Source organism: Erythrolamprus reginae, chromosome 9, assembly GCF_031021105.1.
Source record: "Erythrolamprus reginae isolate rEryReg1 chromosome 9, rEryReg1.hap1, whole genome shotgun sequence".
NCBI lineage: Eukaryota > Metazoa > Chordata > Lepidosauria > Squamata > Dipsadidae > Erythrolamprus > Erythrolamprus reginae.
Window position 1 is genome coordinate 27,397,378 of NC_091958.1, and position 21,640 is coordinate 27,419,017.

Genomic DNA, 21,640 nt, shown 5'->3' on the forward strand with positions numbered 1-21,640 from the left:
GTCTTTCCTGATGAGGTTGATGCTTAAGACCTTCCACCATTTTTGTTGCCCGTCTTTGGACCCGTTCAATTTGATCAATATCTTTTTGTAGGTGAGGTCTCCAGAACTGGACACAGTGTTCCAAATGGGGTCTCACCAGCGCTTTTTGCTTTTCACAAGACCAACAAGGATTGTGGAAGTTAGGAAACTGTGTCTGGACCCTCTAAATCAGTGATGGTGAACCTTTTTTGGTTCACATGCCAAGAGGAGGTCTGTGGGTGTGCTAGCACCCCCTCTGGGGCTTCAAGAAGCTTCCCTGAACCCTGTGGAGTGCAAAAAACACACAACGGGCAAACCGGAAGTGCGTTTTCCAAACTTCAGGTTTGTCCATTGGGCAGTATTTTTGCCCTGCAGGGCTTCAGGGAAGCTTCTATGAAACCTCTGGAGGGCTAAATGGCCTTTTCCAAGGCTGAAAATCAGCTGGCCAGTGCACGCATGCACATTGGAGTTGATATAGGGCAATGTCTTGCATGCCCTCCGATATGGCTCTGTGTGCCACCTTTGGTACCTGTGCCATAGGTTTGCCATTATGGCTCTAAATCATGGAAGTAAGCCAGACTTTCATTTGAAGAAAATCCTTCTCCAGTACCATTTTAAAGCATCTTTTTTTTCCATTTGCAAGATAGCGATAGCACTTAGGTTTATATACCTCTCCATAGTGTTTTACAGCACTCTCTGAGTGGTTTACAACGTCAGCATATCACCCAGAGCAGCCTGGGTTCTCATTTTAGCCGACCATGGAAGGATACATTGCTGAGTCAACCTTGAGCTGGTCAGGATTGAACTGCTGGCATTCGGCAGAATTAGCCTGCAGTATTACATTCTAACCACTGCACGCACCATGTCTCATAAGCTGCATTTGCCTAGAACAGCGTTTCTCAATTATTTTCTGTTACGCCTCCCCTAGGAAGAAGTAAACATTTTTTTTGGGGGGGGCAACTCTCTGTTAGAATGATTGTTTGCAATATTAAGCACATTTTCTCTGAAAAAACTCAAGCGGCTTATCAGCATGGTTGGGGTGCAATGTGTTTAAGTGATGCCTTAATTTATTTGGCTTCATGCTGTCCGCTGCTAATATTTTAGACACAGTACTGGTCTTTCTTTGTTTCCCACCGTAGTCTCAGTGAAGCCAAGTGCTACATACGCTTCTTTGTCATATTTCCTCCTCTTAGCTTTCAGGAGAGTTACGTTTGTCTCATGATCTCCGTCTCTCTCCTCCTTTCTTTTCATCCCTGTTAAATATTTTTCTATGGTGTCTCTTAAATGTTTATTATATGCACTTCATATCTCCTACTCTGTGCTGTGTGCTATTGTTTGGTGCAAAGCCCCCCTACTCCCTGCAGCAAAAAAAGCATGCTCCTTGGGGAACCGTGCCCCCCCTGACGTCAATTCGTGCCCCCCAGGAGGGCCCATCCCAGTATTTGAGAAACACTGGTCTACGCCAAATTTCAAATCTGGAAATCGACACTGGCATTTCCTATTTTTCACATCTGCAGCCCTGACCTTGGTGTATGTGTGTGTTTGTGTGATACTTTGAAGATAGGAAGTATTGAAAAATGGTACTAAGTGGTTTGGGCTGTTCCATCCTGCCAAGCAACTCCTTATGTTCGAGATTTTATTCACCAATTAACAATTATGCCATCTTAACAAATATTTTCATTGGCTACACAGCCCTACATGGCATCAGACCAGAATACCTCTGGAACCGCCTTTTGCCACACGAATCCCAGCGACCAATTAGGTCCCATAGAGTTGGCCTTCTCCTAAACAATGTCGTCTGGCGGGCCCCAGGGCAAGAGCCTTCTCTGTGGTGGCCCCGGCCCTCTGGAATCAACTCCCCCAAGAGATTAGAGCTGACCCCACCCTCCTTGCCTTTTGTAAATTGCTTAAGACCCACCAATGGCGCCAGGCATGGGGGAATTGAGATACCTCCCAGGCTTATATAGTTTATGTATGGTATGACTGTGTTGTATGGTTTTAATGATGGGGTTTAAATGTTTTTAAATATTAGATTTGTTATATTGTTATTATTGTTACTGTGAGCTACCCCGAGTCTATGGAGAGAGACGGCATACAAATATTATTATTATTATTATTATTATTATTATTATTATTATTATTATTGCAATTAGAACTCATAGGAGTATCTATCGACTGATAGCATTAAGGAAAATGGCAGAATAATTTATGATGTGTTCCTGGAATGCATAACACCGAACTATTTCCAGAAATGCGCCATCTATTACTCTGGTGCTAATGCAATTCACAGATCGCTATAAATCATACACTGGTGTTAATGAAAGTTTTTGCAGGCCACATAACTACATGAAAATAAATGATATTGTATACATAAGTTTCAGGTACATAAAGTAATTGTAATAGTTTCTTCCTTTCCCCGTACCATCTCTCCTTTGGTGCTAAAGTAATGATCTGTGCTATCACAAAATGCCTCCACTAAATCTTTCGAAATGTCAGTCGAGAGCTAATATTTACATCAGAATAATAACTAAAATTACTTACCCACTTTCCAATTCATTTGGAGTCAATTATTCCTTAGTGCTCTGTGAAATCGAGCTGCACTGGAATGCTAGAATGTGTTTAATTAATCCTCTTCTGCAGGCGGCAGGCAGAAAAATGAAATTCAGCCGGTAACCTAAGAACGGAGGAAAACCGTACAATACAAGGGTGCCTGAGTGACGAGCTGTTTAATTTATTAGGGAGAGTAGCTTTTTGTCACGACCTGATATTTCTCTAGATCTCCCATCCGTGGATTTAACAGGGAGAAGGATCCAGAGTCATTGAAAATTTCCTGCACTTAATTTTATGGACATTTTTGACTTCTCTTTGCATCAAAAGGATGATTAAAGAAAGGGCTGCAAATTCTCAGAAGTTGTATTGCAAAGTTTTTTTTAGGAACCAGAAGAAGGTGATAGATTTATCGAGCAGATCTTTCTCCCGGCTGATATATTTTCATCGTCAAGGAGGGGAGAAGGAGATAATTGGATTTAAATGTCACAGCATTCCCTGGGTAGATCTGAAACCACAAGTCTATTTTCTCAGCCACTGGATGGGGGGAAATATTGGTTTTGCTTTGTGTTTATGAACATTATAGCCACCCGGGGCTCTGGAAGACACGAACGGTTTCTGCACAAGTGTGCTAAACATCACATTTTGAAGACTTGAGTTTGATTGGTGAAGGTCTGGAGACGCTGTGAACTGGAACTTCCTCCGTCAGTGGCCATGGTGGTACTTATAGCTGGGATGTTGGGCAGGCAAAATGTTGCCTCTCTTGGGGTCACTACAGAAAGACTCCAGAAAGGGAACAAACACAAAATAAGCAATATTGAAGGTGAACCTAAAACGGGGAAAAATCACCACCAGGTGTTGGTCCTGCTGCCCCACTCTGCTGTCCACAGTGAGGGAAAATTTTGTTCTCCAAAGCAGCACCAAGGAGAGGCTATTGCAAAAACAAAGTGCCTTTTATGAAAAAGATATCACCTGAGTCAGAGCAGAGTCAACCTGACAGGTACCTGCTCACACTATTTAGTCAGTTATTAGATTGCTACTCATTCTTTCCTCCAGGAGTTCCAACATGAGAACTGACCAGTCCGAATCAAATGCAGACACGAACAACAAAGATGATGAGGAAAACGAAGACTTATGAGGAATGGCTGGAGGAACTGGGTACATCTATCCTAATGAAAAAGAACGAGGTTTGAGGGTAAAATTGCACCCGAGGGTAAAATAAGAAGCAATGGGTGGAAACTAATCAAGGAGAGAAGCAACTTAGAACAATTAATCAGTGAAACAGCTTTCCTTCAAAAGTTGTGAATGCCCCAACACTGGAAGTTTTTAAGAAAAGATTGGATAACCATCTGTCTGAAGTGGTGTAGAGTTTCCTGCCTGAGCAGGGGGTTAGACTAGAAGACCTCCAAGGTCCCTTCCAAGTCTGTTATTCTATTCTATTCCCTATTCTCCAAAGCATCAGAGGGTAGAACAAGAAGCAATGGATGGAAACTAATCAAGGAGAAGAAGCAATATAGAACTAAAGAGAAATTTCCAGATATTTAAAACTATTACCAGTAACAAATTGCTCCAGAAGCTGTGAATGCTCCAACACTAGAGGCTTTTAAGAAGAGATGGGACAACCATCTGTCTGAAATGGTATACCGTTTCCTGCCCGAGCAAGAGGCTGGATTGGAAGACCTCCAAAATCTCTTCCAACTCTGTTATTCTGTATTCTGCAAATTGTTCTTTTGTCTTGTTTTGTTTTATCCACAGTGTTTCCCTTAATGCATTAATTTCATCACCTTTGTCAAAAAAGACAATAAGGTTTGTTTGGCACCCTCAGTTTTTAACAATGAGGACCCAGATTGTTGGAGGCAAGATGCTGACTCTGTAAAACCGCTTAGAGAGGATTATAAAAGCACTGCGAAGCGGCATATAAGTCTAAGTGTTATTGCTATTTACATCTCGGTGCCTGATAACTGACTCACAACAACAAATCTAATTAATTAAAAGTTACTACTAAAATCCCATATATAATAAAAACAATCAACCAATTCATTCACAACCACACATTACATCTTGTAAACAGAGGAAGGGGGCTTGATCTAATTGCTCTTTCAAAAGGAGTGTGGGGGAAGTGTGAATCTCTGGAGGAAGCTGATTCCAGAGGGCCAGGGCTGCCACAGAGAAGGCTCTTCCCCTGGGCCCTGCCAGACAACATTGTCTAGCCGACGGGATCCGGAGAAGGCCAACTCTGTGGGACCTCCGTGGTCGCTGGGATTCATGCGGCAGCAGGCGCATGTAAGTAATCTGGTCCAATGCCATGTATTGCTTTATAGGTCATCACCAACACTTTGAATTGTATCTGGAAACCAATCGGCAACCAGGGCAGTCTGCAGAGGGCATGTTTTTCCTATCGCAGTAAATGTGGTTGAATGTGTATAATTTTGGAAGAGTTGTGTGTGCATGTGTATGTGTACATACACATACAGTTTATATGGTAGATAATGTATATTTTTGTGTGTCTGTGTGTAATATGTATGTACACATATGGCATATATACCGTATTTTTCGCTCTATAAGACGCACCTGCTGATAAGACGCACCTAGATTTTAGAGTAGGAAAATAGGAAAAAAATATTTTGAGCCAAAAAGTGGGCTAAAGAAAAGTTTGGACAAAAAAAATCTCTCTCTTCCTCCCTTTCGCTCTGTTTCTCCCTCCCTCATTCTCTTTCTTCCCTTCTTTCTCCATCCCTCTTTCTTTCTTTCTTCCTCTCTTTTTTGCTCTCTCCCTCCTTCCCTCCCTCTATGTCTTTCTCTCTCCCTTGCTCTCTCTCTCTCTCTGTCTCTCTTGCTATCTCTTTCTTGCTTTTTTCTCTCTCTCTCTCACTCTCTTCCTTCCTCACTCATCTTTCTCTTTCTTTCTCTCTTTCTTTCTTCCTCTCTCACACTCTCTTCCTTCCTCTCTCATCTCTTTCTTTCTCTCTCTTTATCTCTCCCCCTCTTTCTCTATCTTTCCCCCTCTTGCTCTTCTCTATTTTTCTCACTTTCCCTCTCTTGTTTTCTTTCTCACTCTCTTGTTTTCTCTCTCACACTTTCTCTCTCTCATTCTCTCTCTCTTGCTATCTCTTTCTCTACCCCCTCTTTGTCTCTCTCTCTCTTTCTCACTTTCTATCTTGCTCTGTCGCTCTCACTCTCTCGTTCTCAGGAGGCTAGCGAAAGTGATTTTTCCAAGGGTGCACCCGAAGCCGCGGCCGTCCCCCTGCCCCGCGCCCCTGGCCTCTCGCTGCTGCCTTTGCCGAAAGCGCTTTTCTCCCGGGCTCTCAGCGAGGGGGCTGCAGGAGAGGTGGCAAAGGCGATCTCTCTCGTTCTCCGGAGGCTGGCAAAAGTGATTTTCAATGTCGGAGGCGCGGTCCGGCGTGCGCTCTCCCCCTCCCCCTGTCACATTCAAAGTAAGCCGGCAGGGGGATGGGGAGAGAGAGCACGCCGGACCGCGCCTCCGACATTGAAAATCACTTTTGCCAGCCTCCGGAGAACGAAAGAGATCGCCTTCGCCGCCTCTCCTGCAGCCCCCTTGCTGAGAGCCCGGGAGAAAAGCGCTTTCGGCGAAGGCAGCGGGAGTAGCCAGGAGCGCGAGGGTGCGTCCGACTAGCTCCTTTCGGCCCAGCATCCCGGGCCAAGCAGCTGCCTTCCGTCACTGAGCCTGGCTCGCCCGGAAGATCGTAGCTGGCTTCCTTCGCCGGCGCAGGCAACACGCGCTACGATCTTCCGGGCGAGCCAGGCTCAGTGACGGAAGGCAGCCGCTTGGCCCGGGATGCTGGGCCGAAAGGAGCCGGGCTTGAAGATCGCAGCGCGCATTGGCTGCGGTGGCGAGGGCTTGCGATGGAGGGTGGAGGAAGCGGCCATGGGAGGGCGAGCTGCCTCAGGGAGGAGGATCGAGCGGGAACAGGTGGGGGCTGGAATTTCTCCGCTGGGAAGAAGCGGCGATGGAGGGGTTCGTATCTTCGCCGCCCCCCCTCTGCTCCAGCGGCCCCCCCCCCTCCCTGCCTGCATCTTCGCTCCATAAGACGCGATTGATTTTTCATCCTACTTTGGGAGGGGAAAAACTGCGTCTTATGGAGCGAAAAATACGGTACACAGAATTAAATAGTATACTTTGGATGTTCAGCAATAGTAAATAGAGATGAAAACTGTATCTCTTTGAGGTGAGGAGAGGCCAGGCACCCTAACCCAAACCCTTGACATGAGTGACATCAAGTTGGCCATCTTTAAGCCATTCACATGATCTTTAAGCCACCCTCGGTCACATGACCACCAAGCCACTCCTACCTGGTCACATGGCCGGCAAGCCAAACCCACAAAATAAACCACACCCACAGTTTTGTAGTAAAAATGTTTGCAGTCCTTCACTGGTCATATGTCGAGGACTACCTATACATAATTGCACTTGATTCCTGTAAATTATTCTAAACAAACCTGTTCTTTAAAAATAAACTGAATTTTGCTTGAAGAAGAGGCAGTTTTGAAATCTCTTCCTGGCACTTTTAAAAGCACGGCTTTGAGAAAGTAATACATTTTACAATGATTTCCTTAAACAATACAGGTTAAGAAAATGCAAAAGTCCGTGGATAGTTTGAAATATGTTCCTCTTTCCAATGCATGGCTTGAAAAGAAAGACGAGTTGATCAGAAGGTTCTTTCTTCTCTCAGTTCTAGACTTTGCTTACATTCTGCTGAGTCACAAACCATAAAGTGTTATCAAAGTCTGATTTTCTATTCCAACCAACGAGAATGGGAATTGACAGCATTGTTTCTCAGCCATCAACATTGTTTTATAAATTGCAATCCATTTTAACCTATTTAAAAATGTTAAAGTCAGGTAATTCAGTCACTCTCGAGATTAACCAAATAGCAGCATTACTCATCTATTGGATGCCTATTTGTTCAGGAGAGCTGAACAAATGCTCCCCCCCCAAACCCCAACCCCAGCTGTCAAACCAGCTTAACTTTGTTTAAAAAAATGAAAAACCGCAATACTTGCTAATTAGCAGAGCAACAGAAATAAATGAGCCCGAGTTTCCAGAAATGTTAAACATTACTCAAGAATCATATGCAAAACCACACCAAGAGCAGGTGGAATAGAGCTAGCAGTAAAATATTCAGCTGGGAAATTTCTTGGGCTGCAGATACAGGGGCTGCTGGCCTTTGGGAAGGGAGAGGGGTGGGCTGCCCACCCAGGGCCGCCGATAGACCGGTATTACTGGGAGTGGCGTCACGGGCCCGACCAAATTGGAAAATGGGGCGGGCCCGGCGCCCGCCAAAAACTCTCCAACCCCAATTCAGACAAACTCTGCCTCTGCGGAGCTTCTCCGACCGCGGCCCGCACCTTCTTCCCACCCCCGCGAGGAAAGAAGGCAGGGAGGCCGGCAGACAGGCAGGGAGCCCCGATGGCAGCCGCGGAAGGAGGAATGACCGCGGGGTTGGCTCGGCCCTCCGGAAGCCAAGCCGCGCTGCTGGGGAAGCGGAATTGGGGAAGCCGGGAGAGGGCTGAGCCCGGCTGGCTTCTCCGCCGGCCTTGTGTCCCCCCGAGGATTGCAAGGGCAAGAGAGCTGCGCCTTTCGGCCTCTGGAAGTGCTGGGCCGGGGGTTCGGGGGGGCCATGAACACCGCCCGCCGCCCAGAGCCAATGGCTTCTTTTGGGCTTACTCGAATTCCTGCTGCTGGCGCTGGGAGCAGGTAAGCGCGCGCGGGTGGCCGGGTGGGAAGGGCGAGGCGCGAGGGGGAGGCAAGTGGAGAAGCAGAGAGAGAGAGAAGTGGACCAAAAGAAAGAAAAGGGAAAGAGAGGGAGGGAAAGAGAAATGGGGAGGAAGGAAGGAGGGAGGGGAGGGAGAGAAGGAAGGAAGAGAAAGGAGGGTAGAAAGAGAGGGAGAGAGAGAGAGGAGAGAAAGGAAGAGGAGAGATAGAAACGAAGAGAGAGAAAGAAAGAGGGATAGAAAGAGAGAGAGAGTGAGAGATGCTCAGTGAGCCTTTCTTTGAAGTTGCCTTTCTTTCTTTCTTTCTTTCCTTCTTTCTTTCTCTCTTTCTTTCTTTCTCTCTTGCTCTTTCATTCTTTTTTCTTTCTCTTTCTTTCTTTCTCTTGCTTTCTCTCCTTCCTTCCCTCCTTCCATTTCTTTCATTCCCCCTCTCTATTTTTATTTCTTTAATTCTCTTTCTTTCTTTCTTTCTTTCTTTCTCTCTTTCTTTCTTGCTCTTTTTCTTTCTCTTTTACCTTCCCTTCATCTATTTCTTCTTTTCTTTCTCCTTCCTACCTTCTTCCCTCCCTCCCTTCCTTCAGTCCTTCCTCTCTTACTCTCCCCTTTCATAAGTTTCCTTGCTTCCTTCCTCTGTTCCTGTCCCTTCCCCCTTTCTTTCTTTCTTTCTTTCTTTCTTTCTTTCTTTCTTTCTTTCCCTCCCTCCATTTCTTGTTCCTTCTCCTTCCTCCCTTCTTTCCTCCCTCATTCCCTTCTTTCACTCCTTCCTCTCTTACTCTCCCCTTTCACACCTTTCCTTGCTTTCTTTGCACCCTTCCTCTGTTCCTGTCCCTTCCCTCTTTCCTTCCTTCCTTCCCACCCTCCGTCCATTCATTCACCCATTCCTCTCTTGATCGCCCCTTTTACCATTCCTCCCTCCCTCCCTCCTTCATAGCTCGCCCTCGCCTTTCTTCCCTTCCTTCCAGATGGGAGTGCCCCCTCAAGACACCCGTCTGACTGCTGGTACCCTGCTTTTTCTCTCCCCTCGTCCTTTCCAGCTCCTCGCCGGTGGCTGCCGGGTGTGGGATCCCCCTCCCCTCTCCCCTCGCTAGAAAGCACATGGTTTTGTCAACAAGGCCTCTTCCAAGAAGGGAGAAGTGCCAAGGAGCCGTAAATAAGCCTCGCTCCGCCTGACCGATGCCAGGAGGATCTTTCTTTCCCTCGTCGCTCCCACTTCTTTCTTTCTCCTGGACGAGTCCACACAATCGGCTTAACCCAGTTCCTGAAATAGCCTATGGCAGTGCTTCCCAACCTTGACAACTTGAAGATATCTGGACTTCAACTCCCAGAATTCCCCAGCCAGCGTTTGCTGGCTGGGGAATTCTGGGAGTTGAAGTCCAGATATCTTCAAGTTGCCAAGGTTGGGAAACACTGGCCTATGGGACCGCCTCGCTTGGCGTGAAGCGGGAAATGATCCCCGGGGGATGGAGTGGCTTGGTGACTTAAAATAGTTTTAAAATGGCGGGGGGGGGGGGCAGACACTTAGGCTGTATGGGGCCCCAAAATTCCTGATGGTGGCCCTGTGCCCACCCAAAGGCTTCAGGGCAAGGCTCCAGGCAACCCTGTGCTCTTCTTTGCACTCTGGGGGGAGGGTTCAGGGAAGTCTCAGAGTGCCAAAAAAGCAGCCCAACAGGCAAACCAGGAGGTCGGAAAAATGCACTTCTGATTTGCCCATGCTATGTTTTGCACTCTGGAGGATTCAGGGAAGCTTCCTGAAGCCCCAGAGTGCAACCCCCCCCCCCCCCACTGAATGGACAAACCGGAAGTTTGAAAAATGCACGTCCCATTTGCTGTTGTGCTGTCTTTTGGACTCTAGAGGGTTCAGGAGAGCTTTCTGAAGCCCTGGAGAGCAAAAAACAGCAGAACAGGCAAGCTAGAAGTTCAGAAAACGCACTTCTGGTTTGTCCGTTGTGCTGTTTTTAGCACTTTGGGGCTTCAGGGAAGCTTCCCTGAAGCATCTAGAGGGCAAAACGGCTTTCCCCATGGCTAAAATCAGCTGGCCAGCGAGTGCATGCATGCTGGAGCTGACACAGGGCCACATCTCATGTGCCCTCTGATATGGCTCTGCATGCCACCTATACCATAGGTTCGCCATCACAGATAGAATAGAATAGAATAGAATTTTAATGGCCAAGTGTGATTGGACACACAAGGAATTTGTCTTGCTGCAGATGCTCTCAGTGTACATAAAAGAAAAAGATACATTTGTCAAGAATCATGTGGTACAACACTTAATGATTGTCATAGGGGTCAAATAAGCAATGAAGAAACAATCAATATTAATAAAAATCTTAAGATACAAGCAACAAGTTACAGTTGTTGATGATAGGAATCATGAGAAAAACTAGTAGAAATAGAAGTGCAGATTTAGTAAAAAGTCTGACAGTGTTGAGGGAATTATTTGTTTAGTAGAGTGATGGCGTTCTTGGAAAAATTGTTCTTGTGTCTAGTTGTCTTGGTGTGCAGTGCTCTGTAGCGATGTTTTGAGGGTAGGAGTTGAAACAGTTGATGTCCAGGATGGGAGGGGTCAGTAAATATTTTCCCCACCCTCTTTTTGACTCATGTAGTATACAGGTCCTCAATGGAAGTCAGGTTGGCAGCCATTGTTTTTTCTGCAGTTCTGATTCTCCTCTGAAGTCTGTGTCGGTCCTGTTGGGTTGCAGCACCAAACCAGACAGTTATAGAGGTGCAGATGACAGACTCAATGATTCCTCTGTAGAACTGGATCAGCAGCTCCTTGGGCAGCTTGAGCTTCCTGAGCTGGCACAGAAAAAATATTCTTTGTTGTGCTTTTTTGATGATGTTTTTGATGTTAGGTGATCATTTTAGGTCTTGAGGGATCTATGCTCATATGAGGGCTGATTTCTAGCCAAGAGATGCTTGGGTCCTTTTGTTCTCTTTTTGGCCTGTTGATTGTCTCTTTTGCACAGTATGTACATATTATTTATGTCTATATGCCTATCGATGGCTAATCGACAGGCTTCTAGAAATTCCCTACCATTTCTGGACTTGGCTCAATCTACGATGTTCACAATTAGCCCTCATTTCAACCCTGAGCTACAAACATTCTCCTCTATTGGTTCCCTGGGTATGTTCAAACAAAGTCTGGAGACCCATGTCCTTCCCCCTCCCCCAATCCCAGGATACCTTGATTGCCCATTATAAGACTTTTTTCTCATGTTGGTCAAGTTAAATGTACATCAGGGGGCCACAGTGGTTTGCACAGGCGAAGCTTCCATCCTCGTTATAGCCAGCCGCCTCCTGCAGACCTTTTTTTAATTCACCCTGCCTTGTTTTTAATCCATTCATCTCTTGTTTGGTCACGTCTGCTTCTGTGCCTCCCATGTATTTATCCCAAAGCCTCCTTTGGAGCGGCAAAGGCCCACATGTTTCTCTTCGTCTAAGCCCAGATCCCACCGCCTGCAGTTGAACAGATGGAAGAGAAACAAGCACAGGAAGACTAACCTTTACGTCTTCCGAGAGGATCTAACTCCACATTAATTGTATTTGCAATCTAATCATTGCCGTATTCCCAAGGCATCGGCTTTAAAAGAGTTGATGTACCCGGCACTTTTCCATGGAGGCTTTTAAAGGTTTAAGTCGTGGTGCCACTTGTTGCCTAACGAGTAAACAAACCGAATGGCTGGGACTGAAGGCTGGAATTAAACGTGGGTTGATTATTAAGCTGTCGGATCACATTTACCACCTCCAGAGAAGAAGACATTTGGGCCATCAGGGCCATCATTTGCAATAAGCAGTTGAACAATAAATACATCCAGAATACATGAATATTTCACTTCCCTGCTGGAGGCTTCCTTATTAATTTGGAGACGCAGATAATTGGGACCGGTTCTTGACTTGGAGGGAGCCAGTGCAGACTGCAAATGGAGACTTGACTTGGGATTCTGTAGCAAATGGCTTTGAAAATGACGCTGGGGAAGGGAAACAAAAAGGGCAGCAGAGGCAACAATGGGGGAGACTCCAGGACCCTGAGCCTGGGAGGAAAACAAAAGGCCATTTAGCTGCATCAGAAAAAAGTTGGAGTTGCCTGGGACAAATGGTATCACTGGCTAAAGGGAAAGAAATAGCTTCAAACTCTTAAAAAAGACGACTGTCCAGCAAAATAATTCTGACATACAATAATCTATGAACTAACTCTCATCATAAATATCATAAATAACTCACTCAAGACATCGATCGATGCATCATGAAGGTACTCGAAACATCCTGAGAGCAAACCTTCAAAACACCAATAAGTACGACACACTTAAATTTGAGGTCATAATATATTGAGCCACCAGCTAAGTAGCTGGATTCCCCCTCCCTCTTCCCTTTCCTACCCCCTTTCTCCCCCTTTTCCCCCTCTATTTTCTATTTCCTTATTCTTTGTTATTTTCAATGTGATATATATATAATTACGTTAAGATAAATACTATGTACATTTTTATGTGTGCTTTTTTTGCTATCTTTTTAATGTATAAACTTAACAAAGACTTTCTTTTTTTAAAAAAAGAAGCAGTTGGAGAATCTGCAAACCAACCTTTCGACTGAGCCGTGCAGTTGTGGTTATAAAGTGTGGCTGTGTCATAAGCAGCCGGAAAAGGGTTATTACCTATAAAGCCCTACATGGCTCAGGGCCAGACTATTTACGGGACCTTCTTTTGCCATACACCTCCCAGAGCACACAGAGTTGGCCTCCTCCAGGTCCCATCAAATAAGCAATGCAGGTTGGCGGAACCGCGGGGGAGGGCCTTCTCTGTGACTGCCCCAGCTCTATGGAACCAACTACCCCACGATGTCCGTACTCTTCCCACCCTACTGGCCTTCCGTAAGGTCAAGAAGACCTGGCTTTGTTGGCAGGCCTGGGGCGGGCATGAACTAACAACTGACATGGTCATAATCATGACATGTGATTATGACTGTTTTGTAATTAATGGGTTCTTTTTATTACGGGGTTTTATAGTTTTAGATATTATATTCAATTTCTTTTTATTGTTCTGCATCTATTTGTATTTATATTATTATTGTAAGCCGCCCTGAGTCCTTTGGGATTGGGTGGCATAGAAGTCAAATGAATGAATGAATGAATGAATGAATGAATGAATGAATGAATGAATGAATGAATGAATGAATGAATGAATCTGCCCACCCTTCTAGGTTACGTAGGCGGAGTATGCTCCATGTCCCCTGCTTTAAATATTGCACTTGATGGGAGTTTGGAGGTGCACCTTCTTGGGTCTGCCACAGATCCTTGTCTTCCACCTGAGATCTGAAGGATGCCTTCCCCCCCTTTAGCACCTTCCTCAAGCACTGGGCTAAGACAGGGGTTGAGTGGGTGGGCTATTTGAGGGAAAGGGAATGTCTGTTTTAACAACTTTTTGAAATGGATTACTACAAGCCACCTTGAAGTGCTGCAAAGAGATCGTCCCCACAGAACTGCATGCAATCTTCTGTCTCTGTTGGAGGGAAGGTGGAGTACCGTAGGACATGAAGGATGCAAATATCATCACGTGATATAAGAACAAAGGTAACAGAGGGTGACTGTAACAACTACCACGGCATCTCTCTTATTAGTGTGGTAGGGAAACTGCTTGCCCATGTCGTATTGAAGAGGGTCCAGGTGCTTGCAGAGAGTCTATCCAGAATCACAGTGTGGATTCCGAGCCAACACGTCCACCTGGTATTTTCTCTTAGGTAGCTATAGGAGAAATGCAGGAAACAAGACAGCCACTTTTTGTAGCGTTTATAGATTTCACAAAAGCTTTTGACCTGGTTAGTAGGGACAGCCTTTATAAAATCCTCCCCAAGATTGGCTGTCCAGCCCAGCTCCTCAACGTCATCAGGTCCTTTCATGGGGAAATGAAGGGCACGGTAGTTTTTAACGACTTAACCTCAAATTCCTTTGACATTCGAAATGGACTGAAACAGGGCCACATCCTTGCGTCAACTCTATTCAGGATCTTTTTTGCTGTCATGCTGAAACATGTTTTTGGAACTGTAACCAGAGGGAGTATCTCTAGACCAGATCAGATGGAGAGCCTCTCTAGATTGAGAGCAAAGTCTAAAGTATCCAGGTGAAATGCTTACGGGATTTCCTCTTTGCTGACAATGCTGCCGTTACTGCTCATTCTGCCGAAGACCTTCAATGACTCATTGACTGTTTTACCAAGGCCTGCCAAGATTTTGGATTAACAATCAGCTTGAATAAAACGCAAGTCATGGATCAGGATGTGAATTCACCTCCCATATTACCAGGGGTGGGCTGCTACCAAAACAGTCAGGATCGCTGATCTGGTAGTAAAAATGCGATGCATGCAACATCTGCATGTCCACGACACATGCACACATGCCTCCACACAAGACTCAGCTTCCGCACATGCGCAGCAAGAGAAATCTCATTCAATGTGAGATTTCAGCAATTTTGGGGCTTTTTTTTTCTTGTGGACATGCATGGAAGCAAAGAAATCAGCAAAAATTGGCAAAACCTTGTGCGTGTGAGATTTCGCTTCTGCACACATGCGCAGAAACCGAAATTCAAGCTGGGTGCGCCTGCCCATGCCGGACAAGTGCCCGTGCCCACCACCATGAGTGTACCGGTAGTGCCCTTGCTGCATATTATAATCTTTGCATAAGAATTGGAGGTTGTCCATGACTTTATGTATCTTGGCTCAACCATTGAATTGTGAAACAGTCAGTTCTTTAAGTCCTATAAATAAATCATATGGTTTATATGGCTTCCTGGTAAATGAACTACCAAACGCCAATTTGTGTTTTTTTTTTAAATAGGCTATTTGTGCCAGTCAAGTTTTGTGTTGGCCAAGATTTCTGGTACAAATAAAGGTTTTTGCTTCTGCTCGATTAACATCAAATATCTGCCGTGGCTGATGTCAGCACCCAGTACAGTGGTACCTCTACTTACAAACTTAATTTGTTCTTAAATAGAAAAGTTTGTAAGAAGAAGCAATTTTTTCCCATAGATATCAATGTAAAAGCAAATAATGCTTGCGATTAGGGAAACCACAGGGAGGGTGGAGGCCCTGTTTCCTCCCAGGAGATTCCTGAAGAGGCCCCACAGAGGCTTCTCCCCACCTTTTCTGACCCTGTTTCCTCCCAGGAGATTCCTAGAGAGGCCCCATGGCGGCTTCTCCCTACCTTTTCTGGTTCCGGTTTCGGAGGCTCGGGTTTGTAAGTGGAAAATGGTTCTTGAGAAGAGGCAAAAAAAATCTTGAACACCCGGTTCTTATCTAGAAAAGTTTGTAAGTAGAGGCGTTCTTAGGTAGAGGCACCACCGTATCTCTAAATGACTACTAGGGTCTCAGAACCTCTAGGACACTTCAATATTTGTGCATCTCTTGAGCTTTTAAATTTATAGGAAGCATCAGCAGGAGAAGTGCAAAATATCCATATGTTTTAAGCCCCTCCTAATTTTATGGATGTTTCATGGCCCGGTCATGATGGCCATCTTGACAATTCTGACCGTCTCTGTTGATGCCTCTGACAGGCTGTACATATAGTCAATCAGAAGAGATGAGATGACATGTGAAAGCAGTCAAAAGTGCGGCCAAGTGACAGTTGTGACAATGAGAGCAAATAGGCAGTTTTGTGAAAAACCATTAAGGAAAACTCCGGGCCCCTCCTGAGATGGTTGCAAAAAGACTGAATGTTTTATTCCTTAGTTTTCTTGACAATTAATTTTGATCTGGGACTTTGGGTGCATCTTATATGTTCGCAAATTTAGTGTTGCACAGTAAGAGCACATGGGAAGTTGTCTAAACATTGATGGACATTTTGACTTTTTGGGGTATTTGTTTCCAGGAGAGTTAGTTAGGTTTTATACAAAATTCTAATCTGCCTTAGGCAGTGATGGCAAACCTTTTTTCCCTTGGGTGCCGAAACAGCATGGGCTATCGCGAATGCACAAGTGCCCATACCCATAATTCAATGCCTGGGAGGGCGAAAACAGCTTCCCCTGCCCCCCAGAAGTTCTCTGGAGGCCAGAAATGGCCTATTTCCCAACTTCTGGTGGGCTCAGTAGGCCTGTGTTTGGTCCCCCCCAGCCTCCAAAGGCTTCCTTGGAGCTGGGGGAGGGTAAAAATACCCTCCCCCATCCCCCTGGAAGCTCTCTGGAACCCAAAAAATGCCCTCCCACAGCCTCTGTGTGAGCCAAAAATCCGCTGGCCTGCACACATGCACATTGGAGCTGAGCTAGGGCAATAGCTTGCGTGACAGCAAATATGGCTCCATGTGCCGCCTGTCCCACCCATGTCAGAGGTTCGCCATCACTGGTCTCAGGTATTCTATCTTAAGGCACTTGAGCTCAACAAAAAAAATTAATATAAAGTAGGCATCCGAGGCTTTAAAAGCAGATTTGATATGATACATTGTTTGATATCACAACACTAAAGAATGGGAAGTCTGAAGTTATAAGATGGCTCAGATTTTAAAATGGTGAAAAAAGAGAAAATTTTGGTAGCATCCATATTACTTAAAATAAAAAGCTGTACACTTTCTCTTTCTTTCTTTCTTTCTTTCTTTCTTTCTTTCTTTCTTTCTTTCTTTCTTTCTTATTGATTGATTGATTTGATTTGTATGCCACCCCTCTCCAATGATTCGGAGCAGCAGGTGAAGCTAGGAAAAATCACATCAGATACCTGTACAATTAGCCCAGCCCCCCCACCCCAATGCTGTGTACTCTCACCACTTCTCTTCTCTCTATACACCAATGACTGCATCTCAAATGATCCATCTGTTAAACTACTGAAGTTTGCAGACGATATAACAGTGATTGGACTCATTCGAGACAATGATGAATCCGCTTACAGATGGGAGGTTGAACAACTAACCTTGTGGTGTGACCGGAACAATCTAGAACTGAACACATTCAAAAACGTAGAAATGGTGGTAGAGTTTAGGAGAACCCCTTCCATCCTTCCACCTCTCACAATACTAGACAACACAGTATCAACAGTAGAGATCTTCAAATTTCTAGGTTCTATCATATCTCAAGATCTAAAATAATCACCTAATATCAAAAACGAATGTTCCTTTTGCGCCAACTCAGGAAGCTCAAACTGCCCAAGGAGCTGCTGATAAAAGTTCTACAGAGGAATCATTCATACCTGAATGCTAAGGGCAGGACTGCTGCTGCGATGGGTATTCAAGATTTGTACGCGATGGTTGCCCAAGATTTTTTTCACTGACTGCTGATTTTTGAATTTTTTGGCTGAAGGAGAAAGGATATGGCGCCACTTCATTGACCGACGTTTGCTCTCCGGAGTCTGGTGACAAGCCCAAGTTTCATCTCCTGTCACCATACAGTTGAGAAAAGCCTCGCCTTCAATCTTGAAATGGTCAAGAAAATCTCAGGCAGTACTGACTCTGTCGATTTTGTGTGCTTCAGGAAGCATCTTGGCCATCTATTCTCCAAAGTAGAACAGAAAATATTGGACAGCCATTTGTCCAGAATGATATAAGATCTGCTCCAGCAGACGTTTGAATTAGAAGACCTCTGAGGGCCTTCTAACTGTATTATTCTATGTTCTATGTTGTAAGTGAGAGCAGCTGGTGATACTAACTTGAGAAAATTTCTTAGACAAGACCCCCTAATTCTTGCAAATATAAAAAGAGGTGGAAAAAAAACCCTAGACTTTCAAAATTCTGTTACTATAAACTTATAACTTATCTTTAAGAGAGATGGACAGTTTGCAAACATGAAATAAAATACATATAAATATATAATACATTTTATTTATTAAATTTATATGCCATGACCTGAATGATTGAGAAATTTGACAGATGTTGCCTCTGATGATCATCCTGAGCTCCACAATCAGTTTTCATGAAAACACAATCAGTTTTCATGACAACCAAGAAATTATTATCTTCTGATTTCATGCGACCAATTTACCTTCTGTTGTCTGCACTGTCTTACCTTTTCCCAGGGAAAAAGTAGTGTGCAGTTTTCCCTTGGAGTGTTTCTCTGACAACATAATTCATTCAAGCTCTCTATCAAGCAAATAAATAACATGATATTTTGATTTGCTGATACGAACCTACATGGAAAATGTAATTTCCAGGTTAAAAAAAAAATTCTACATCTTTCCTGCAAGATTGTATCCACGTTAATACCCCAAGCAGTAGCAAAGCTATAAATAAATGAAACTGCAAAAAAGACTCCGAATTTAGGAAGCATTGCTACGTTTATGTCGGGAGGGCCGAAGTGCTTCCGGGTTGAAAGGATTGAATGGTGACCTCCCCATTGCCCAGGAAACAGCCAGCTGGGGGCTCCTTTCTTATCCAGGGATGGGCCAGGCCCCAGAACAGGGGGGAAATGCGGCTCCATAACCGGCGGGTGTGCGCGCACCATGCATGCTCAACTGGCGCGATTCCAGTAAAAATTACCAGGGTTTTTTTTTGCTTCTGTACATGCACAAAAGCGAAGAAATTGGCAATTTTTTGCCAAATCTCGCTGCTGGAAGGACTTTTGTGCGAGTTTTTGGCTGCTCGGGCCAGCAGGAACAACGGCTTGCCTGAAGGCCACGACTCACTCGGGGCACCTTCGCCACGCTGAGAGATGCCTGCAGCACGGGAGAGAACAGAGCAGGCCGCGCAGCTGGAGCTTGGGGTTGCCCAGCCTTCTCCCCACAGTGCATGCCATCTTCTCGGCGGGGCAAGGGATAAGACATCACGCAAGCAGCGGAGTGAAAGGTAAGGCAGGCGGCAGGTGGTGGAGCACTCAGGCATCTCGCAGTGGAGCCGTTGCTCATGGCAGGGCAGGCAGCAGGCAGGCAAATGGGCATGGCAGGCACCGGGGGTAACTTACCTGATTTTCACTGTTTTTCGGCTTTTTTGCTTCTGTGGATTCACAGAAGCAGAAAAATCCAGAAATCACATGTCCTCGCACGAGATTCAGCTTCTGCACATGCACAGAAACTGAATCCCGTGCACAGGAAATGAGGAAGTTTGTGACAGTGAGAGCAATCAGCCAGTTGAACAGAAGTTGCCTGTGGAGGTTGTGAAACTTTCAAACGGAGATTGGACTGCCATTTGTCTGAAATGGTGTAGGGCAGTGATGGCGAACCTTTTTTTCCTCGGGTGCCAAAAGAGCATGTGTGCATGCTATCATGCATGCGTGAGTGCCCACACCCATAATTCAATGCTTTGGGAGGGCGAAACAGCTTCTCCCCCGGAGGCCCTCTGGAGGCTGGAAACAGCTTGTTTCCCAAATTCTGGTGGGCCCAATAGGCCCAGTTCCCCCTCCCCAGTCTCCAAAGTTTTTCCTGGAGCCGGGGGAGGGTAAAAACACCCTCCCACATCCCCCCGGAGGCTCTCTGGAAGCTAAAAACACCCTCCCAGAGCCTCTGCACGAGCCAAAAATCAGATGGCCAGCACACAAATGCACATTGGAGCTGAGCTTGGGCAATGGCTCGTATGCCAGCACATATGGCTCCGGGTGCCACCTGTGGCACCCATGCCATAGGTTCGCCATCACGGGTGTAGGGACTCCTGCTTGAACGGGGGATTGGACTAGATGGCCTACACGCTACCTTCCAATTCTAATAATCTGTAATCTGCCATCCACATTTTATATGTGCGCCCTCCATTTCTCCTCCTCAACATTAATGTCTTATCTGTCTCCCTGTTGAAGGACATTTCTTTTCCTCCCGAAGAACCTTCTAATGTAACACTGCTCATTAAGTCTGTTTATCACCTGCAAACGTAAACAAACAACAACTGGTTTTATTATTTGCAGAATTCTGTTTCTCAGGTGCAACAGCTGGAAAGATCAGAGGCAAATCTCAAAGCCTGAGCCCGGGAGACCAACTTTCTTCATTCAGCTGAGGGGCTTTCCACCCATCCATTGGCATCCACCCATTCTCCATTGTTGATCCCTCTTCTCTGCCTCTCTTCACAATCACTGCAATCCCCACAGTGATTCCTCTCCATCTTAGTAGGTGATGACCATGGAGGCATTTGGAGGGGAGGTCAAAAAAGGCAAGATCTTAATAAAGGCATTGTACATTCTTTATCTGTGAATATTTCCCTTATTTTGAATCTGTCATCTTTCTGCTTCTGTCCTAGGCACAATTGCTTCTGTCCTAGGCACAATTGCAACAACCGTATTATACTCATTATGCAATTACATTCTCTTGTACCAGGAGCCCCCTCTATTTTGGGAATGGGACTTTTTGCCTCCGCCAGTTGGATGAAGCTCTTTCCTCCGCAGCAGCTGATCGGCCGCTGCCTTCACTCCCTCGCCCAAAGGCCCCTAGCTCTTGGCCCCAGCCCTTTGGCCACAAAAATCTAAATTCAGCCACAGCCTTTTGGCCACATGGGACACTTCGCCACCATCAATCAGAACGGTTGTTACAAAATGCTACTTTTGGAAGGAAAGAATGGGACAGTTTGCTCTTTCATATACAAACACACACATTGAATGATAGAGAGGGAAGGGACCTTGGTGGCCATCTAGTCTGACCCCCCTTCTCATTCAGGAGACTTACAGAATGATAGAAAGGGAAGGGAACTCAGTGACCTTCTAGTCTGACCTGACCCACCTTCTCATTCAGGAGACTTACAGAATGATAGAGAGGGAAGGGAACTCAGTGACCTTCTAGTCTGACCTGACCCACCTTCTCATTCAGGAGACTTACAGAATGATAGAGAGGAAAGGGACCTTGGTGGCCATCTAGTCTGACCCACTTTCTCATTCAGGAGACTCACAGAATGATAGAGAGTGAAGGTACCTCAGTGGCCATCTAGTCTGACCCACTTTCTCATTCAGGAGACTCACAAAATGATAGAAAGGAAAGGGACCTTGGTGGTCATCTAGTCTGACCCACTTTCTCATTCAGGAGACTCACAGAATGATAGAGAGGGAAGGGAACTCAGTGGCCATTTAGTCTGACCTGACCCACCTTCTCATTCAGGAGACTTACAGAATGATAGAGAGGAAAGGGACCTTGGTGGCCATCTAGTTTGACCCACTTTCTCATTCAGGAGACTCACAGAATGATAGAGAGGGAAGGGACCTCGGTGGCCATCTAGTCCGACCCACTTTCTCATTCAGGAGACTCACAGAATGATAGAGAGGAAAGGGACCTTGGTGGCCATCTAGTCTGATCCACTTTCTCATTCAGGAGACTCACAGAATGATAGAGAGGAGAGGGACCTCGGTGGCCATCTAGTCTGACCTGAACTCCCTTCTCATTCAGGAGACTTATAGAATGATAGAGAGGGAAGGAACCTTGGTGGCCATCTAGTCTGACCTGACCTCCCTTCTCATTCAGGAGACAGAATGATAGAG

The 21,640-nt window shown here is 45.5% G+C and overlaps 1 protein-coding gene across 5 annotated transcripts in view; it reads right to left on the minus strand.

Moving 5' to 3' along the window:
• Positions 1 to 21,640, minus strand: part of CHST8 (carbohydrate sulfotransferase 8) — a 449,531-nt gene that overhangs the window by 122,605 nt on the left and 305,286 nt on the right. Inside the window, exon 3 of one of the 5 annotated variants that reach the window (XM_070760673.1) lies at positions 2,560 to 2,692. The exons of the other annotated variants lie outside the window; for them this stretch is intronic. Within the exon in view, the coding sequence (XP_070616774.1) occupies positions 2,560 to 2,575 (16 nt within the window). The 5' untranslated portion in view covers positions 2,576 to 2,692. The remainder of the gene's footprint in view (positions 1 to 2,559; positions 2,693 to 21,640) is intronic. 5 annotated transcript variants of the gene reach the window in all.